Consider the following 19,842-nt stretch of genomic DNA (forward strand, 5'->3'; position numbering starts at 1 on the left):
AAATTCTATTTGGTGCATCACTAATTTAGTCACAATACATCTTTTAGTGAACATCCACATCACATGTATAATATTGTTAAAAATTCAAATAAACGGAGCACAGCAACTGGTTAGTGAGACTTACCCTGTCTATCGAACTCTATGCTGCTGCATTGTGATTGGCCGAGGCTCCATGGACAGTAGAAGACTGATCCTCCTTCTCTGATGTTGGGCTGACTGGTGTTGGCTTTGGGTGCTCCAACTATAACACTCACACTGTTCAAGGAGAAAAAAAGATGAAGGAAGATGTTAGCATACTAATAAGACTATGAGGAATATTTATAAGAGAGCAGGAAGTACAACAGTGTTCCAATTCACAAAAAGTCTACGGGAAACATTGCTAAAAGGTTTGGATTTGAACATCAGAGCTGTAAAGAAACGATCCTTCTATGTTGAAGAAGAAAGATGAAAACATCAGTGTAGCATGTTTAAGCTACAGTCAAAATCTAGGTTCTAAACTGAACTAAACAGAATACAACAAGACATTGAAAATATGTTATGCTACATCGCTACTAAAATTAGCCTGTTACTGGAAAAGTCACACTATTATACGCTACTAAAAATGTAGTTATATTAGTAGAAATGTTACTCTTAGTTTAGTTTCCCTAGAATTCGAAAACAGCTCTGTTACTCTCATTTTCAGATTTTATTAAGACTAAAATATAGTAAAAAAACAACAATTTATGATCTTTGAGGAAATGGACTGTCTCAATCTACCATAGAGAAAGAAATTATGTAACAGAGTTGGTGACATGTGACCACCAACACACAACCACACACACCAGTCCCACTGGGTAATAAGTCAATGAGAAAACAAGAGCCGAGCCTGCTGAAGTCGAGTTAGCGCTGCTTCTACAGCTGTTGTTCCCCCTGGGTTATTACAAATACACCGGTTACAAATATTTGAACATACAGACAAACACAGCCACACGTTTAGAAGAAGGTTCTCAAATCAATGCACATGTTAAATCTTCACAAACCAAACAAACTTCTCAACAGAAAGGAATAAACAATTGTAGTTGGAAAGGATGAGAGAAAGGAACAGCTGTTTAAAACTGCATTTTTACATTTTCTGAAGAAAATGTGAGTGCCAGGGCATTGCTTTGTGGTTTCTAAGGCCTTGTTTACACCTGGTATTAAGATGAATTTTGGTATAAAACATTTTGAGCTTGTCCACATTCGACCACTTCCAGAGGTAACAGAAAAACGCATGTGACCGCATTGCTTCCATAGAGTAGATGCTCATGTGGTCGAATGTGTTCGAACAGCCACAAAAGACCGCCTACTCTCCGCCTACTGACTTTATCCGTAAACATTATAAGAAGAACACTAGCCAGACGGGATTTAAACTTTGTCGGCTAAAGACCCAACTTTGATTTGAAGATGAAAAATGTACCAATCACAATGTTCTCTAACCATTCATGATTTCTAACACACACACACACTCACAGAGTTTGGCGCAGTCTTGAGGCTATCAGAGCAGAAACGATAGCTGATGTATGTTTTTCCGTTGTCTCCTTTCACGTTTGTATGTAAATTGTGCAAGCTTATTTTGTCCATTAGATCGAAAGATCTGAAAAAACCCATACATTTATCAGCCCATATACCCTCTCCTTGAAGAAATCAGGACAGTAGTGGTCAAAATGGACAAAAGAGACGGCTTAAAACACCAGGTGTAAACGGGAATGTGTCTCCCTCGTCTACTTGTGATCCAATCAACCAAAACACATCTAAATACCATGTTAAACAGGGCCTAAGGTGTTCTGATTGGTCTCTAGCATGTTGTCATGTGGTTGCTAGGGTGTTCTGGGTGGCAGCAAGGTGGTTTCTTTACATGCAAAACAGTCTGTATGATATTCTGGTCTCTAAATATGGCTAGATTCCCTCTTTTTATGTACACTACAGTTCAAAAGTTTGGGTCAGTAAGAACTTTTTTGAAAAAATTAATACTTTTATTAAGCAAGGACACATTAAATTCATCAAAAGGTGACAGTAAAGAAATGTATAATGTTTCAAATTTTAAATGAATGCGGTCTATTTAAAGAAACCAGGAAAAAATGTATCACATTTCCACAAAAATATTAAGCAGCAGCACTGTTTTCAACATCTGCATATTAGAATGATTTCTGAAGGATCATGTGACACTGAAGAATGGAGTAATGACGGTTTGCCATCATAGGAATAAATTACAAAATAGAAAACATTCATTTTAAACTGTAATAAAATTTCACAATATTACTATTTTTACAGTATTTTTGAAAAAAAAAAAAAATGCAGTCTTGGTGAGCATTTAAAAAAAAAAAAAAAAAAAAAATCTTACCAACCCGAAACTTTTGAACGTTACTGTAAATCTATGGGATATAAATCACCACACTGCAAGAATGATATTTTAGAAAGGTAATAACACATGGCATCTTGAGATTTGACATTTGAAACAAGCTCTCTGAAAAGTACCCAACAGTTAGACAGCCACTCCCACAGTCCCTGCTCTTCTAATCTGTGTCTAATTTTCCAAGAGCCGGCATGGATTGGTGCAGTGCCGCCATGACCTCATTGTCTGTAAACTTACTATCATCTTTCCTGTCATTAAGGCCGGTCCATTGAGAGATGGGGGGATGGGGGTGTGGAGGTGTTTGTGTGAGGGCACGGAGGGCATCTCCAGGGGGGTTAAGGTACAGGAAGAGAACACCCTTTCCTGCCCCCTGGGCTGGTCTCAGTGACGCGTAACAGAGGACTTTCTTACAAAGGCAGCATTCAGCAAACCCTCCGGTCAGCCATGGAGACTCAAGCCCACTTTAGATGGACTGCAGAGATAGAGTTCTATAGGTAGGACCAGATGACCATTTAGGTCAAAAACAGCAGAGCAAACAGGAGACAGACAGTTGACCGCATCCTAAATGAGAGGGCTGGATTTTCTCAGCTGTTATTTACAAAAAAAAAAAAAAAAAAACAATGTGTCTGGAATCTAAGAGTTGAACAAAGTTGAGCGCATATAGCTTCATGGCTATCCTGTACTATGGAAATACTTGACATTTTGTAGCTATTAAAAGGATTAATTCACTTTAAAATGAAAATTACCCCAAGCTTTACTCACCCTCAAGCCATCCTAGGTGCATTTGTGTAAGAAAAATATCCATATTTAAACAAGTTATAAAGTAAAATATCTAGCTTCCGCCAGACCGCCTTCCATATTCACCTTACGACAAAAGCATAATTGAAGTCGCATCAGTTACACTTTTTTCAAGAGGCGTTACACTTTCTTTGTAATTTGAATACGGAAGGCGATCTGATGGAAGCTAGTTATTTTACTTCATAATTGTTAAATATGTTTAAAGCCTTTATTAACCCCCCGGAGCAGTGGAGTACGTTTATGATGGATGTATGGACTTTCTTGAGCTTCATACTCATTGTTTCCCATTCACTGCTATTATAAATCTTGGACACTTCAGGATATTTATTAATATAACTCTGTGTTCATCAGAAGGAAGAAAGCCATGTACACCTTGGACGGCTTGATGGTGAGTAAAGCTTGGAGGTCATTTTCATTTCAAATAACTAATCCTTTAATTTTAAATAAATAAAAAAAAATGCATTAAAACTGTAGCAATGGGGGCACCCTATTAAAAAAAAAAAAATAAAATAAAAAAAATACTAAAAATTATTTCCGTTAAGTGAAATAAAATTGGCAAAAAAAAATCTATATTGAAATAGATGAAAAAAATAAACTTAAACCTATTTATTTCAAACTAAAAAAAAAAAAACAAAGCTGAAAGTCATTCAAAATAAAAATATATAAAATAATAATAATAATAATAATAATAATAATAATAATAATAATAAATAAATAAAAATGACAAACATTACTAAGAAAATAAATTTACTAAACCCTAAACTAAAATTAAAATGAAAACAATTAATAAAAAAAATAAAAGCTAATTCAAAATATTTGGAAATTGACTAACTGTTTTTTATCTTTGCTATTTTTTGTTTTACAACACAAGTCATGCAACATATTTTCTTGTACAATGAGAATAAAATAATTGAATTGAATAATTTATTAGGACAGTTTCCAAATTCTGCACTGAGAGGAATGCCAGACAAAAAGGAAAAGGCCTGAACAATTGACTGACGGATAAAAAGGCAGGACATTAAATGTGGAAAAGTTTGTTAGGGTCAACGGATTTCAAGGCCACTACAAGTGGAGCACAAACACACACACACACAAAGCAGACACTCCATTTGTTTTTATAAAGGGGGAACCAAAACAAAGCCCTCTTCCGGCTTGGAGAGAGTATCCAGTTTTTCCGCCATATGTGTGTATGGACAGAGGGAGTGTCCCAGAGGTGTTACAGAACCCCAGTTGAGGTGTAATGTCAATCCCAGATTCCCACGATGGCTTTCTCCTGGGAATTTAAAATGAAATGGGACATCTTGTAAAATTCCTACTCTATATCTCAGGGATGTCTGAAACTAAAATGTGAACTGAACAGGCTGGTCCACCTCATTTGAACCCCAGTACACTACGAATGAACTCGAGTGCACTAGTCTGATGAAATGTTATGTTGCTATGATGCATGTGAAATGCGTCTAACAGCTGCAAATTCACTAACTTTCTCAAGCACTTTCACTCTTCTCCTCGAGTTCTTGGAATGCTGTACACTTACACTACCGCTTTGGCTGACTGCGCACAAGTGTACAGTTACAGCACAGCTACAAGCGCTGCACATTTGTTATGATAAATTACACAAATTCACTCTCATTACTGTTGAGTTTTATCTTGCATGCCGTTGGTACTTTCCAAGCAATGCAAAACCAGGATAATGTTTTAAATTTTCATTCTTATTCAAAAATTAAGGTTTGCCGTTTAAGCATGATAGAATAAGTAACCGCCTTCATTTGCAAGACAAAAAGCCATGTTCGGTACATTAACACCTAAATGTACATTTAAATGTGCCACTTTATTTGATGTCAAATTAATTAGAATATACAAAACCCACCTTCAAACATACATAACGGGAATGTTAGAAACACAAAATTGCTTTCATCAACAAGTGGAAATAACTGTTTTCCGCCTAACACTCAAGCTAATGTCGCCTAAACCGTACCATTTTGATAATGATCTGAAAGAACTGTAAATAAGAAACAATTAGCATGTAATGGGGGTTTATCTTATGGGGGATCTCATCTCTCCTAAATGTCCTTCTTTTCTCCACTGAATGCTTAAACGTTGAGCTAACATTAGCATAATGATAAGAGCCAGTTTGCTCTTGGCTTAGATGCTAGCTTTTTGTAATGGCTCCACATAAAATGAAAAAGACTTCAGGAGGCCTTCCAGCAAAGGAATTGCCAAAGTGAAGCTCACTTTAATTAAAACAATCTGGCCTTGTAAGAGAACAACAGAATATTGTTTCAATCCAGTTATATGGAGAACAAATTTGGCTTTAACCGTTATTAGCATCTGTAAGTAGTTGGTGATCATAATTATTTCGTAGTTCAGGTCATTGTCTTTGGAGACTGTGGTCTTAAAGGGATAGTTCAGCCAAAGCTGACAATTCTGTCAACATTTACTCACACTCTTGACATTTCAAACCTGTTTGACTCTCTTCTATTTTGATTTTGTCCATCACAAAAGAAATGGGGCCTGATTTTGTTTTGGACCCATTTCACTTTCATTTGGACAAAAATCAGTTGAAACATTCTTCAAAATAATCTTTTTTTTTTTTAAAGTCATTTCAGAAGTGAAGTACCAAAGAATCATTCTCAGTAATGCCAGGAACATGTCTAAAGTACATAGAGTCAGTTTGATTTCACATTGATTTTAAGGAGGAAAAACAACATTAACAACCTTTGTGGTATCTAAAAGAGACAACCACTGACTCAAACCAAGACGCAAACATCATTCTTAGTGTGGCTCTAATTAAGCTAAATGAGTTAGTCTGAAAATCAGGCTTGAATATGTTACCACTAAAATGCTAAGCTTGCTAGATACTAACCACTGAGGCAAAGTACGTCTTAACCGTTAACCCATCTCTTCTGAGGTTTGGTAATCAGACTAGAATTAAAGCTATAAAAATGAATTGGTGTGCCACATATGTCATCTACTTAAGTTGTGGCAAGAAAATATTGGGTTAAAGACGCTGATAGCGCAAAACTAATGGCACTAATGGTTAGAGGCCATTAGATGGCAAATGCCTTAATTTCCACCTTCTTCTGCTTAAAACATTCTCCCACCCATTCCACACTTCATTATCGTCCAGCTGTTTAGCTTATGTCACTTGAACGCTGTTATAAAAGCTTAAGCTTGCCAAGAAACCACACTGGTTGCTAATGAAGGTTCAAGAAAATCACAATCAGACAAAACACACAAACCCACCATCTGCCACCATTACATGGCATTGTGAATGGCACAGAAATCTGGTAATGTGGTAAAAGTAGGGTTGCAAAGTTTCCAGAAACTTTCCAGAATTTTTGGAAACTTTCCATGATTTTTGGGAAATTTTCGGAAACTTTTGGAAAGTTTCTGGAAATTTACCATTAAAAAAAAAAAATTATATTATATTATATTATATTATATTATATTATATTATATTATATTATATTATATTATATCCAGAAACAGGGAAACTAGCTTTATACACTACATTAGGACTTACTTGTACACTACCGCTCAAAAGTTTGGGGTCAGTAAAATTTTTTAAAGAAATTCATAAATAAATTTAAAAAACATATTCAGCAAGGATGCATTGAATTTATCGAAAGTAACAGTAAAGCCTTTTTTTTATATAAAACATGCATTTTAAATAAATGCTGTTCTTTTGAACTTTCAACCAAAACAAAAAAACAGTTTCCACAAAAATATTGTGCAGCAAAACTATTTTCAACATTGATAATGATAAGAAATGTTTCTTGAGCAGCAAATCAGCATATTAGAAAGATTTCTGAAGGTGACATTCAAGACTGGAGTAATGATGCTGAAAATTCAGCTTTGCCATCACAGAAATAAATACAATTTTAAAATATTCCAAAATAATTTACTTTAAGTTACTTTCAATTTAATAATATTTCACAATATTACTATTTTCACTGTATTTTATTCAAATAAATGCAGCCTTGGTGAACTTAAGAGTTCACTCGAAAACATTTTTTTTAAAAATCGTATCGACCCCAAACTTAAACAGTAATGCATTTCCTAACTTCATCAAAAAACAACAAAATAAATCAAGCTAACAGCAATTCAATATGTGCGCCAAGAACAATTCATTACCATCAGTCGCTTCTGTAAGTATCTTTAATTATTTGTGATTATCCCAGTTTTCCCATGCCAAACAGACGCGTATTAACTGATTGCAATTTGTGGCCTTAGAAACATTTCTGAAAATCTACGCAAACAAAGTCGAACAATTATCCAGCTATTCAGAGGGAAGCAGAATTTGAATGTTGTTATTAGCAAAAACGGTCACAGTGATAGCACACCACGTCCTCACAGAAGATGTGGAATGGATCCAAAACAAAGCATACACGGTTGCAACTCTTCGCCATCAAGAGAAATGCAATGACCTCAATGAACTAACATTCTCAAAATCAAAGAAAGCCAAAGAGAAATTCAAGCTCTGGACGGTTCATTTTTGGGTGTTTTCCTTTGCGCGACGCCAGTGAGCTTTAACTCGGATGCCAGCCTGTCTCTGCATCGTTAAGCAGCTAAGCGGTTGCGATGGAAGCAGCTAATAACAAGATGGATAAAAGTGGGCCAAAGAAGCTCTGTCTGTGGCCCCTCGTCTGCTCGGTAGACCTGATCCGCACGTGCTCTGTTCTGCTGTCTGGGAGCTGCGGCCCACAGATGATGAGCAAAGCAGCGACCACTGGGTCAGCTGGCACTGGGGGACGACAGCTCACTCACACAGCTGGCGCGCCAAGAGCCCTGAGGAGAACTGCATAGTAATGGAGGAAGCTGTCACTAAATCCCATATTAGTACAAAAATGAAACCTTGCATGATATAATGCAAGAAAATGAAACGCACTCAGACCGTTGATGTAAATGAAAACAATGAACCGATTCATTCAAAATTTGCAAAACGCATTTGAATCTTTCAAAATGCAACAACCATCTACTGTTCCAACGGTGACTTGTAAAAAAAAAAGTGCACTCGTGCAAGGTCTGCTGCGGTGTTGTGCTGGTCTGGAATAACCGTTAAATCTGCACACATGCCCTCTCGACTGTTGATCTGATAAACGCCCCCACCCCGTTTTACACAGGCAGATTTTAAATGTCACCACAAAAACATTTCCTCCCAAAGGATATGGTTCAAATTAACATCATACACCAGGTGCTGAGAGGTCAGCCAGATATAGAGCATTTGGCTTGACTCGCAAAGAGCCAGCTCTGCATTACCTGCTATGCTAATTAATGTACTAACTATGAAACCAGAGGGAAGTTAAAGTGGAAACATAAGAACAACAACCTAAAAGGAGTATTTTAAAGAGGTGAAAAGTGAGTGTTGTGCTAACTTTCTTTGATGCATCTTTATTTATGTCTAACACCTCAATGCAACTTTAAAATTATGCTTAAATTAATGGTATTTAATTTGACTAATAATAGTTTGAAAAAAAAAAAAAAAAAAAAAAAAAAAAAAAAAATCACATACACTCACGAGATGAAGAATTGTCATATCAACTACCCAACAAAAACATGTTTTCCGCCCTTATGGTGGCCACCATGTTGAGATTTGTGGAATAAATGGAGTACAGTATTTTTACAAATATGGCTTTCAGCAATGACATTTGTAAACAAAAACATTACATTTGCATTTTATAATGCATCCACGTGACTAGGTGTCAGTCTAACGTCTGAAACTACTGTTGTATCCGCTAGAAAAATGTAAACTTAGAGCAAATCAGACAATGGCTACATAAAGTATGTTCTATTATAGTATGAATGCGTGTAGTGTGAATATATCTGGATGGCGGACGTACTACATTCTCCATGTTATCATTGTCATGTGACCTACAGTGTCAGTTGTGTTGCTTTACTGCCATTCACAAATCCCCTCATAGGAATTTAAAGTTTCCAAGGGCATCACTTTAGAATCTCAGCGAAAGTGGTAAGTCATCCAGGTACATTTCGTCTACCGTTTCATGAATATGGTTGGTGAAATCAAACATACTCTTTTCACATAATGTTTTTCACCTACAATATAATAGGGAAGTATGCAATTTTGAGCAGGTATATGATGTTCCCATATTAATAAATGGACAAAATTGCTCACTTTAAAGAGCGAACTACACCTCTTTTAGGAGAAAACAGTCTGGAAAAGACATCTAAGAAAGCACAAGCCATGTCATTCAACCGCAAGCCACATTTTCATATGTGACACAACAACATTTAAAGCGCCCCATGACATTTACAAAAACACAGAGTGTGGTTTTACCTCTTAAATCTCTTGATACCAAATTGTAACCCCAGCCCCCAAAGAGCTATAATTCACACATTCGCAGAGACCAAAAAACATCCCAAAGCGAGTTGCAACTGTTGGCCGTCGACACCTCCAAGAGAGCTTTCTCAGCATGGAGTCCCATCTTCACACTTGAAAAGAGTAAACGGGGCCATCAGGCGCAAACAATTAGCATCAATCGCTCACCTTTGCATGCAATGCCTTACGTCCTTTGTTTGTAATCCTGCAGGCAATAAACAGGCCATCTAAATGCAGGCTGATTGGACATTCATTGTCGTTGCCAGCCCAGCAGGGGCCTGGTAAACCAGAACAGAAGAGATCAAGGTGATAATGATCCACCCAAAATGTACATCAGGAACAATGGAGATCTGCAGTACTCCAGACATCAACCCCAGGCAATTGTGGAGCCCAAGGGCTAAATCTCTGCAAAGCTGACTGGGACGTTTGTTCTACCGTGATCGAACACATGCCTGTTTTTCCACCAGGGCACATGTACACCCTTGCATACAAGAGCCTATTATGCAAGTCTGCCAGGTCCAACTAGGTCATAAAAAGCAGACAACTTGTCAACGGTAAAGACAACCTAACCCACAGTCCCAATCAGCTACGGTTGCACCCATTAACCTGCAAAATAGAGGACTATAATTGTACAACAGGCCAATCTGATTGACATCACCATCAGAGCCAAATGTCACGAAGCCAAAGAACTAAACGAGGTTTTATCATGAAGCAAAAGAGCCAAAAACATGAATAAATAAATAGAGATTTAAGTCACATGGAAAAGTTTTGCTACTGAAAACAGCAAACCTTTCAACCAATGCACAAAGGCCTCTATTGTACCGACTCCATGGAAAACACTAGTCGTTGTAGAGAGAACCTGGGTGAAGAATAGCTTGGCAGCCAACGTACACACACCCATCTCCAGCTGGATGCAAGACTATGGACAACAGACGGCCTAATTCAAGGAGGAAGAGTAGAAATGATAAATAGCAAATGAAACCCTGGTAGAGCTAAAGTTGGTCTCTGTATTTAGAAAAAGCAAACTGAGCTCAAGGTCTGAGGTAAATATTGATCTAGCAATGACCTTCTTAGAGAGGGTAAACTTTGTGAGAATGATGACCGCAGCTGAGGATGACCTACTGTACACTATATCAGGGCCAAACCATCTAGGACGCAATTCCAACATGCCGTTCTATATAAACACAAGACTAGTGACAGATTCATAAAACATTCTTAGGAACAAAATTTATCTTAACTTTAATTTCTTTCTTATTTTTTTTTTAACTAAAAATAAGTGTATTCTCCAAAATACTACTTAAGAATGTTCTTATCTTTCTCCTTAAATTTGGTCTTAAGACAAAACTTTCAAATTCTTAAGAGGAATGTTCTTAAAAGCATCGTAAATAACTTCTTAAAGTTCAGATAACCTCCAACTTGTCTTAAGTCCACGAAGGTAAGATGTTTAATGGATTTAGTGGGTTGTTTCAAATATTAAGCTTTGCAGCCTAACAATAGCTCCATATAAAACGTATTACTACTACAAAATTAAAGATTGTGAGGTGATTGCTTCTTACTTGCTACTCGTTTTTCCTTTAAATAGATCTATTTGGACTTTAGGCTACTTAAAGGTTAATAGATGGACAAACTGTTAGAACATACCCGTGTATAGTTTCGAATTTATTGTATTAGAGAAGGCAACCTCACAAATAAGATGGTATACAATCAGAAAACAGCTAAACAAACTTTTCAAGAACAGCACTTTGGAATATTCTTTATCTTAAGAACTTTCTTGCTTTTTTTCTTAAGAAGATTTTTGTGAATCCAGCTGTAGGAGGTCATTATTAGAAGTGCCTATGGGTTTGATAGCCAACGTAACTTGGTAAACCTCAACTTTGTGAATCTTCGGGTAATAAAATACACGGAGGCAGGTGAGAAAGTTTTTTATGTTTTTACAGTAATATTCCTGCCATTGTGGCTGTAAATTTGTTGCCTTTGGCCACCAATGCAGACAGTCCAGCTCCTCGGATTCAACCACAAGCTTCAAACGCTCGCCAACAATCATCAAACACCAAAAACATCTTTTTGAACATCATAAACACAAAAGGAATTCATGCATAGTAACACATTATTCTCTGAAAACAACACTCATCATCTGGAGCCACGCAAATCCCAGCAAGAACAAAGATGGTGGTATTCGGTTTCTATTGTTTCTGCAATCCAAACACTTCAAATAAAGCTATTTCGTTTTCTGACATTCAACCCTACATTCAGACCCTGACCTTTCCCCTTTCACAATACAGAGGATCATCTTCTTATCCAAAGGTAAAGAATACAGAGACTCAGGAATGTAACTTCACTGACACAGACTAACTGTTGGATCTCTGATGAGAACATACAAGGAGATACTTACTGCATAAAGACATTTCAATTCAGCTCAATTTAAGTGAACAAGTGTGACTTTTTATGTTCCAGCCACAATTTTTCAGGACAAATTAGGTTTATATACCAGAGCATCCGGAGGAGGCCCCTACATAGGAACTGTGCTGTTCTTCTCTCAATGTTCAAGAATCATAAATTTCTCTTCCATGTATACAGCTGTAAAGCCCCCTGACACCAAGATTGTGAACCCTGTCCTCAGGCAGTTCTCTGTGGTGGTCTGCACACTAGCTAATTCTATTAATGCGTGCCAAGGAGTGCAATTCTCTTCAGACCTACATGCTCCTTTGAGGCCAGACTCTCAGGGAGTCTGTGGATGAGGCGAGGAATGAATGTTTTGTCAAAAAGGAAGATACAGAGAGCAAGAGAATGAGAGAGAACATGCAGGACAGAGAGTTTATCCCTCACACCAGAACAAGCCAGTCTTCAGACAGCAGGCTGCCGCTGTTTAAATGAAGTTTGGAAGACAAGCTTCTTTTTGTCCCACCTTTGACTAAGATTTTACTGAAATATACGTAAATCAAACCACTTCTTTTTGAAACCCACAATAATATGGAGGCACTCCAGGACTGTGTTTCCCAAAAGCATTGTAAGCCTAAATAGATTGTAGAAATCATGCATTGGCACCAATCTATTTAGGCTTATAATGCTTTTGGGAAATGCAGACCAGACCTGTTTCTAATGAGGTTTTCCATAAAGGACACGTTCTTATGTTCACAACTAGCTGGAAGAAAAAAGGATGGAATCATGGGTCAAAGATGATAGTCTACATGTTTACATACACTAACATTTAAAGGGGTGGTTGATTATGATTTAACTTTTTTTTTACTTTAGTTAGCGTGTAATGTTGCTGTTTGAGCATAAACAACGTCTGCAAAGTTACGATGCTCAAAGTTCAATGCAAAGGGAGATATTTTCTTTTAAAGAATTCTCTGTTTAAGGACTACAACAAATGGCTAGTAGGGACTACAACAAGCTTCGTCCCGGGTTAGTGACATCACTAACACTAAAATTACATAATTACATAAAACCTGCCCCCCAAAACACATAACAAAGGGGGCGAGGCCATGTTGGGCTGCTTTAGAGAAGAGGAAGAGTTGTTGTAGTAGAGTGTCGTTACCATGCCGTCATTTTACGCCAGACCGCTTCACAAACGAGGGTCAATTCAACACTGGATTTGCACAAAAGATTAACATGACGGCACATGCTAGTCGATGAGTTGAATCCACTCCACAGCAACTACATAAATTTATCCACTAACCATTCAGAAACGTCCAGTTGCATTCTAAAAGTTGTAACTTCTTCTTGAGTCTCTCCATCAGTGTCGACTCCGGTTTGAACAATGTAAGGCTGAACACCGTTACTGACAATCGTCATTTTGGCAGCGTGAGATTCTGCAGCTTTGTTGTTGTTAAGTAAGTGAAACGTGAGCTGTTAAAGCTTCGCCCTCTTCTGGAAAGGGGGCCGGAAGCAGAAGCTCATTTGCATTTAAAGGGACACACACAAAAATGGTGTGTTTTTGCTCAAACCCAAATAGGGGCAAATTTGACAAGCTATAATAAATGATCTGTGGGGTATTTTGAGCTGAAACTTCACAGACACATTCTGGGAACACCAGAGACTTATATTACATCATGTAAAAGGGGCATAATAGTTGCCCTTTTAAAAAAAATGAACTAAATAAATGCACAGCCATTCAATAGGATAACTGTTGTGTAAATTCAACAAATATACCAATTACCTCAAATGGAATGCAATAAAATAATTTTTACAGCATAGACGATCTGAAGACTAGTAGTCGTGAATGTGGTGAATTGGTGAATTTGTTACAAAAGATGAGTTTTGATGGCAATAGTGCTTTAAAGGGGTTATTAAATAATATGACTCCCTTATTATTATTAATTAAATATCACCCTCTTTAAAGTATCTCTGGTAAAAATTTAAGCTAAATATATATATATATAAAATCTAGATCAGTTAGTCAATTTCAATACCCGATAGACAGCTAATGGGCAGGATGGCAGACCATCTATCACATACAGCATCGGAAAACTAAGAAATAAACATTCTATCAAATGCCTGGGAAGAAAACTCTTGATATTGTGCATTCTTTCACCCCTTCACTCAGCCTCTACTTTGAGGCCCATCCATCCTCCTCCACGACGACATCTCTGGAGTGAAAAGTTCAGATGAAGTCATTGCTGAGAGAGCTGCCTCTTGCCATGACTTCACAGTTCATAAGAAAGAAGCCAAGATACTGTGTAGGAGTGGGGGGCGTACAGTCTAGAGTATTAGACTGGAAGTACAGGGTGAGGAGTTTAAATATCGCTCCGAATTACATCATCAGAAACCCAGAATGGAGAAACACACGCTTATAGGTGCACACACACACTCCTCTGACTCATTCAACCATGCGTCATGCTCTAAATCATCCGCTGCTTCTGAAATTCATCTATGCCAGATACCCTATGGCAGAAAGCTGGAGGGTCTGCTTTAGAGAAGGTGAGCAATGAAAGAGAATGAGACTAAAGTGAGAGGAAAAGAAAGGTCTGCCTGAAAAAAACACCCCCGAGAAACCAGAGCCAGCATGAGCCCACTCTGACTAAAGCCCCTCTACAGCTGTGCACGGCCAGACACAGTCCAGCAGACAAACACAGATGGAGATGGCTGATTGTGGCGTGTTCTAGTCAGGGCATGCGTGAGTTGATTATTACTGCAATCATACCTCAGAACAGCTTGAGAAGAGAGTAATGCAGCCAAAGGGCAGGGAAACCCAACAGATCAGCAGTGTGATTGAATGGCATGCCTCATACTCGGTGATTTCCCCTTGGATTTATCACCTCATATGGCTACAAAGATCATATCTATGGGTTGAAGGTGATCATGTGGTCTTTCAGTCTCAGCTAGATTACATTTACGATTACTGCTGCTCCATTCAACAAAATTCTCCATTCAAAGTTGTGCCAAAGGCCGACTGCCGGTATTTGGGATACATATAAACACACCTTATGCCTCATATTAGCTTCTGGGCTAACATTACTAATCAGTAAGCACTTAAAGGGATGGTTTATCCAGAAATATTTTTTATAAATCTGTTATTTACTCATGGTGTTTCAAACCGACATGGCTTTATTTCCTCTGTGGATAACAAATGAAGGAATTATGAAAAATGTTGGGGGTTTTTTTGTCCATACACTGAAAGTTATTGGGGTTTGATGTTGTTTTGGACACCTTCAGCTATCATCGTATAGACAAAAACAGTTAAAACATTCTTCAAAATATCTTATTTTGTGTTCCACTGAAGAAATAAAGTCATACAGGTTTTCACCAACATGAGTAAATTACAGAAATTTAATAAATATCCCTTGAACATAAAAGATCTAATCCAGAAACAGCCATTAAACTAATAAGCAAATCAGGATATTAGCTAAGCTTTACTTCAAATTTGTCTTTGAAACTCCAAAAGTGAGTTTTGTGACTTATCTACATCACCAAAAAAAAAAAAAACACATAGCGGATGACTGCAAGACCCGGCAACAGATCAGAGATGTCTAACTTTTGGCTTTTTTCCTCTAAAGGTTACTCATAATCTAGCAAAGGTGGTTGGAGATTCTCATGTTAGATTATGCAGAAGATTTTAAGTGACCATAACATGTGCAATCAGGGATAATTATGGGGGGCAATCTTCATCCCCCTTGAGAAGAGCCTTACTATGACTTCATCATATTAATAACCTCTAGTTAAGTCTGATAAATGGAAAAACCAGCAGTGATGCCACTGACAGAGATACATGCGTTGTCATCCGCTCACATATAAACGCACACACACTTCAGGCTTGCACTACACAAACACTAAACCACACTTTTAGGACTGTCGCTCCCCAACTGTGGTGATATGCTTTGATGTAAATGGCAGTGCACAGACTGGGTTGGGACTGTAAACAACAGTTGGGGGATACCCCTGGTTTCATTGCCCCCTGGACTGGAGAGTGTTAACACCGAGCTCTAGAAGACTGTAGTACACGATGAAAGAGAAACACACTGAATCAATGAATGAACTAGGTTAAATTTAGGACAGCGGCTTTCAACCTTTACAGACACAGACCACCAACCAAACTCTCAGCCAACCCAGGGACCACATGAGTATTTTTCTTCTTCTTAAGAACATTAGCTAACATTACTATAACAAATATATATATAAAACATTGGTTAGAAAGTTAGAAATCAATTAAATGTTACAAATGTCCATCTATGACCCTTTCTCTTTTCTATAGACCCCTGGAGTACATTCAGAGATCCTTGGTTGAAAAACTTGGCTAAACTAGTCTTTTTCATCACACTGATAAATAAGACTGTGCATTTCTTGGATATGAATGACAATAACCCTTCATACTATGGTATTGTACCTCATAATGTGGTAAAACACTCTATTCTGAGGCCACAAAGGTGTGTCACTACATTATAATTTCTAATTCTCAAAACACTTTAAGATAAAAGTGCATACAAGACAAAAAATACATACATTCATGATGTTCAGCAATATCAGGGTGGACAAAACACCTTATCAACAGTGATGTGCGGCATTTAAAGTTATTAAATAGAATTTAAATGGTAGTACATTTCGTATAATTAAACAGCTCAGTGTTGGACGATGATCAGTGAACTTGGTCTAGTTGTAATTTTCTTTGAATGCACGCCAAGCCTCTTCATATTCAATGTAAAATCAAAAAAAGGAAACCTACCTTGACTCAGTCATGTAAAAGTCCACCGAGTACCCGAAGTAACTACCGTTGGGTCCGTTATACACCGCTGGGTTCTCCACATCCAAGTTGAAGGCAACAGACAAAGGTAGAAGAATCAAGAGAGAAAGTCCCATTGGAGAGCAGCTCGGGTTGTGTGAAGACGCTGAAGTCTTTGAACGGTGCCTTTTGGAGCCCATTGTAATCGTTATGTCACAATCCACTTCTTTATTAAACTTCTTTCAGAACAAAATGGGGGCACTTGAACGGAATCCTCCTGAAGATGCTGCCTTACGCAAATCGCATGCCTTAGTGAAGTGTCTCAGCTTGATCCTTATTTTTCCAAGCGCTCTGTTACGCGCCTCCGTCTATCTGTCCCCTTCTCTCCTTTCTGCGTCCTCCCTCAAGCTTAATTGAAGGGGTATTAGGAGGAGGTTCAGTTCTTCCACTCGTGACAAACTCCCATAGAGGTGGAGCTAAGAGCACAAAAGTGGGGAAATAGAGCGGTACAATATCGAGATAACTTCATTAATCAAATGAGGGAAAATACATTGCAAAAGCGGTAGGATAAAATGTAAGCTATAGGCTACAACATGGAGACCTTTTTTTAAATGTATTTAATAGTTTATTAGCTAATTCATGTTGCACTGTTCTATCTCAAGCTAAATTAAATAAATATATACTTTATAGTCTACTGAGGAAAAAACGAAGAGACACTTAGTAGAACTTGTCTTTGTAGATTTCATATCCTGAAAGGATATCATTATAATAGTACATCAGTTTTTATTAACTTATTTATGTAGCATTCCTTTTTTATCAAGAATTATGATAAAATGTGCACTAAATTAAATTAAATACAAATATTTTAAAATTAAATAAAAAATACTAGCTTAAACAAGAAACGGAGAAATTGTTGACCTTTTCAGCAGTTTATCTGTCCACTTGAAGGACTCTTTGCATAGGTCAAAGATAGCTAAATTAATGATTAACACTTTAAACAATGAAAGAGCTGTTTTCAAAGTCCGTTATCCTCCAAAAACGATCTCCAAAATTGTTGCCTTCAACATGAACCTTCTCGGCATCGAGTTTATAGACGCTATGATGATAAAACCATCACAGAAGAGTTTAAAGCAATACTAGAAATTCCGCATATTGCTATGAGTCTGTTTTAATTTGGAGAAATGATGTTTATAGATACAAGCCTGTACACTGAGCAATCTCCATTTATAGATCTGACACCGTCAGTACACACGGAGCTGGGAAATTGCGCGCGCTGTAAAAAGCCACTCCACCGACTGGAATTAGAGTGTTGTTTTAGTTGATTCAGCCTCTGCCCAAGGGATTGAAATGGGGAGCCAAATTTAGCTGTATGGCTACAGGGAACTCGCCGTGAGAAGCTTTCTATTTGGGAAAGTAGGGTGTGAAGGGGGAGCTCACAGCTGTCGGACCACAGCCACACCACTTTCAAACAATCTCTTCCTCTTGCTCAAACTCAGTTGCTACAACATCTCAAGAAATTGTTTATTTATTCGAACGATGCCCGATTCTTGAACGAATCTTCATTTTGAATCGGATATTTCAAAGAGCCAGTTCACAACAGGCTTGTTCGAGATGCATCGGCGCTGCGCAGACCGATCGGTGTATGACATCAAAGTACCGCGAGAGCGATTCAAAAGCATAAGGAGTCGTCTGGTCTCCAATTGCTCTCGCGGTACTTTGATGTCATTCGCCGATCGGTCTGCGAAGCGCCGATGCATCTCGAACAAGCCTAAAATGAATCTCAATGATTCGTTCACGAGAGCGATGCTCGAGTCAACTCACTGAATCAATGAATCAATAATCTCTTTCGAACCTATCCGATAAAGCACGTAATCTGTATGAGTTATCAACACATAGCCTACGAAACAGATGGGGTTAAATAAATGACATTTTATTGAAACGTGAAAAGTTTTTTTTTTTTTTTTATGTTTCATTAAAGGGTTAGTTCACCCAAAAATGAAAATAATGTCATTTATTTCTCACCTTCATGTCGTTCTATACACCCCTAAAGCCTTCATTCATCTTCGGAAAACAAATTAAGATATTTTTGATTAAATCCGATGGCTCAGTGAGGCCTGCATTCAAAGCAACGACACTTCCTCTCTCAAGATCCATAAAGGTACTAAAAACATATTTAAAACAGTTCATGTGAGTTCAGTGGTTCTACCTTAATATTATAAAGAGACGAGAATACTTTTTTTGTCCGCCAAAAAAAATAAAAAAAATAACGACTTTTCAACAATATAGTGATGGGCCGATTTCAAAACACTGCTTCGGAACTTTACGAATCGAATCAGTGACTCGGATCTCCTATCAAACGGCTAAACTGCTGAAATCACGTGACTTTGGCGCTCCGAGTCACTGATTCGATTCGTAAAGCGTTCAAGCACTAGTGAGCAGGTAAGCAACAGTTATAGTTAATATTTAGCTTTTAAATGTCTAAATATGTTACAAACGACCATTTTTGTGCTCAATTTACGCTTGTTATTGTAGTTAATTGGTGTTGTACAGTATATTATTATAAGTTATGGTAGGGTCAAGCACGTAAACTCACAATTCTTGTAGCTGTATTTCTTATGGGACTGGGCGGGGCCAGTTTCTGAACAACGTATAGGCGTGTTTACAAGTACATATTTGGGTGGTTATATGTTCATTTGTAAGAAGCCATTTTTGCTGCTTGGTTTTAGTAAATGGTCTCTTTGGACTAGACAGGAAGTTTTGAATTCTGAAAGTTACTGTTTTCATGAAGGTTTTTCTCATGAAATGGCCCCTAAAGTTACACCACCTGTAAGTTGGGTTTATTTTGTCCTGCCCTTTTTTCACACCTACTTGATTTTCTGTCATACATCCTATAAAACATGTTCAGATGCTGATGCAGAGTGATGCTTACATATACAAATACATGTATCCTGCTGACACAACAAGGGTCAAAAGTTTGAGGACCTCAGAGAGACTTTAACATATACAGTTTAGAGAGAGATAAATGGTTACATGATCAGGCTGAGTCGGAACCTCCGCACCAGAAGGTTATCCTCCCTATTACCTGAGAGACTCTAAATTCTTGACAATAAATACATTATATCTGCTGTGCACCTGAACATCTGGCACCATGAAGAATATGAATGGTGTACAATTCACAAA

At 37.7% G+C, this 19,842-nt stretch overlaps 1 protein-coding gene across 1 annotated transcript in view; it reads right to left on the bottom strand.

The window, feature by feature from the left end:
• The window catches only part of itga5 (integrin, alpha 5 (fibronectin receptor, alpha polypeptide)), a 59,963-nt gene extending 42,558 nt beyond the window's left edge, over positions 1-17,405 (bottom strand). The window contains exons 1-2 of the mRNA XM_048177798.1: positions 16,666-17,405; positions 125-255 (exon numbers count right to left, since the gene is read on the bottom strand). Coding sequence (XP_048033755.1) covers positions 125-255; positions 16,666-16,862 — 328 coding nt within the window. The 5' untranslated portion in view covers positions 16,863-17,405. The remainder of the gene's footprint in view (positions 1-124; positions 256-16,665) is intronic.
• Between the last annotated feature and the right edge of the window lie 2,437 nt (positions 17,406-19,842).

The sequence above is a fragment of the Megalobrama amblycephala genome, linkage group LG24 (genome assembly GCF_018812025.1).
Source record: "Megalobrama amblycephala isolate DHTTF-2021 linkage group LG24, ASM1881202v1, whole genome shotgun sequence".
Classification (NCBI taxonomy): domain Eukaryota; kingdom Metazoa; phylum Chordata; class Actinopteri; order Cypriniformes; family Xenocyprididae; genus Megalobrama; species Megalobrama amblycephala.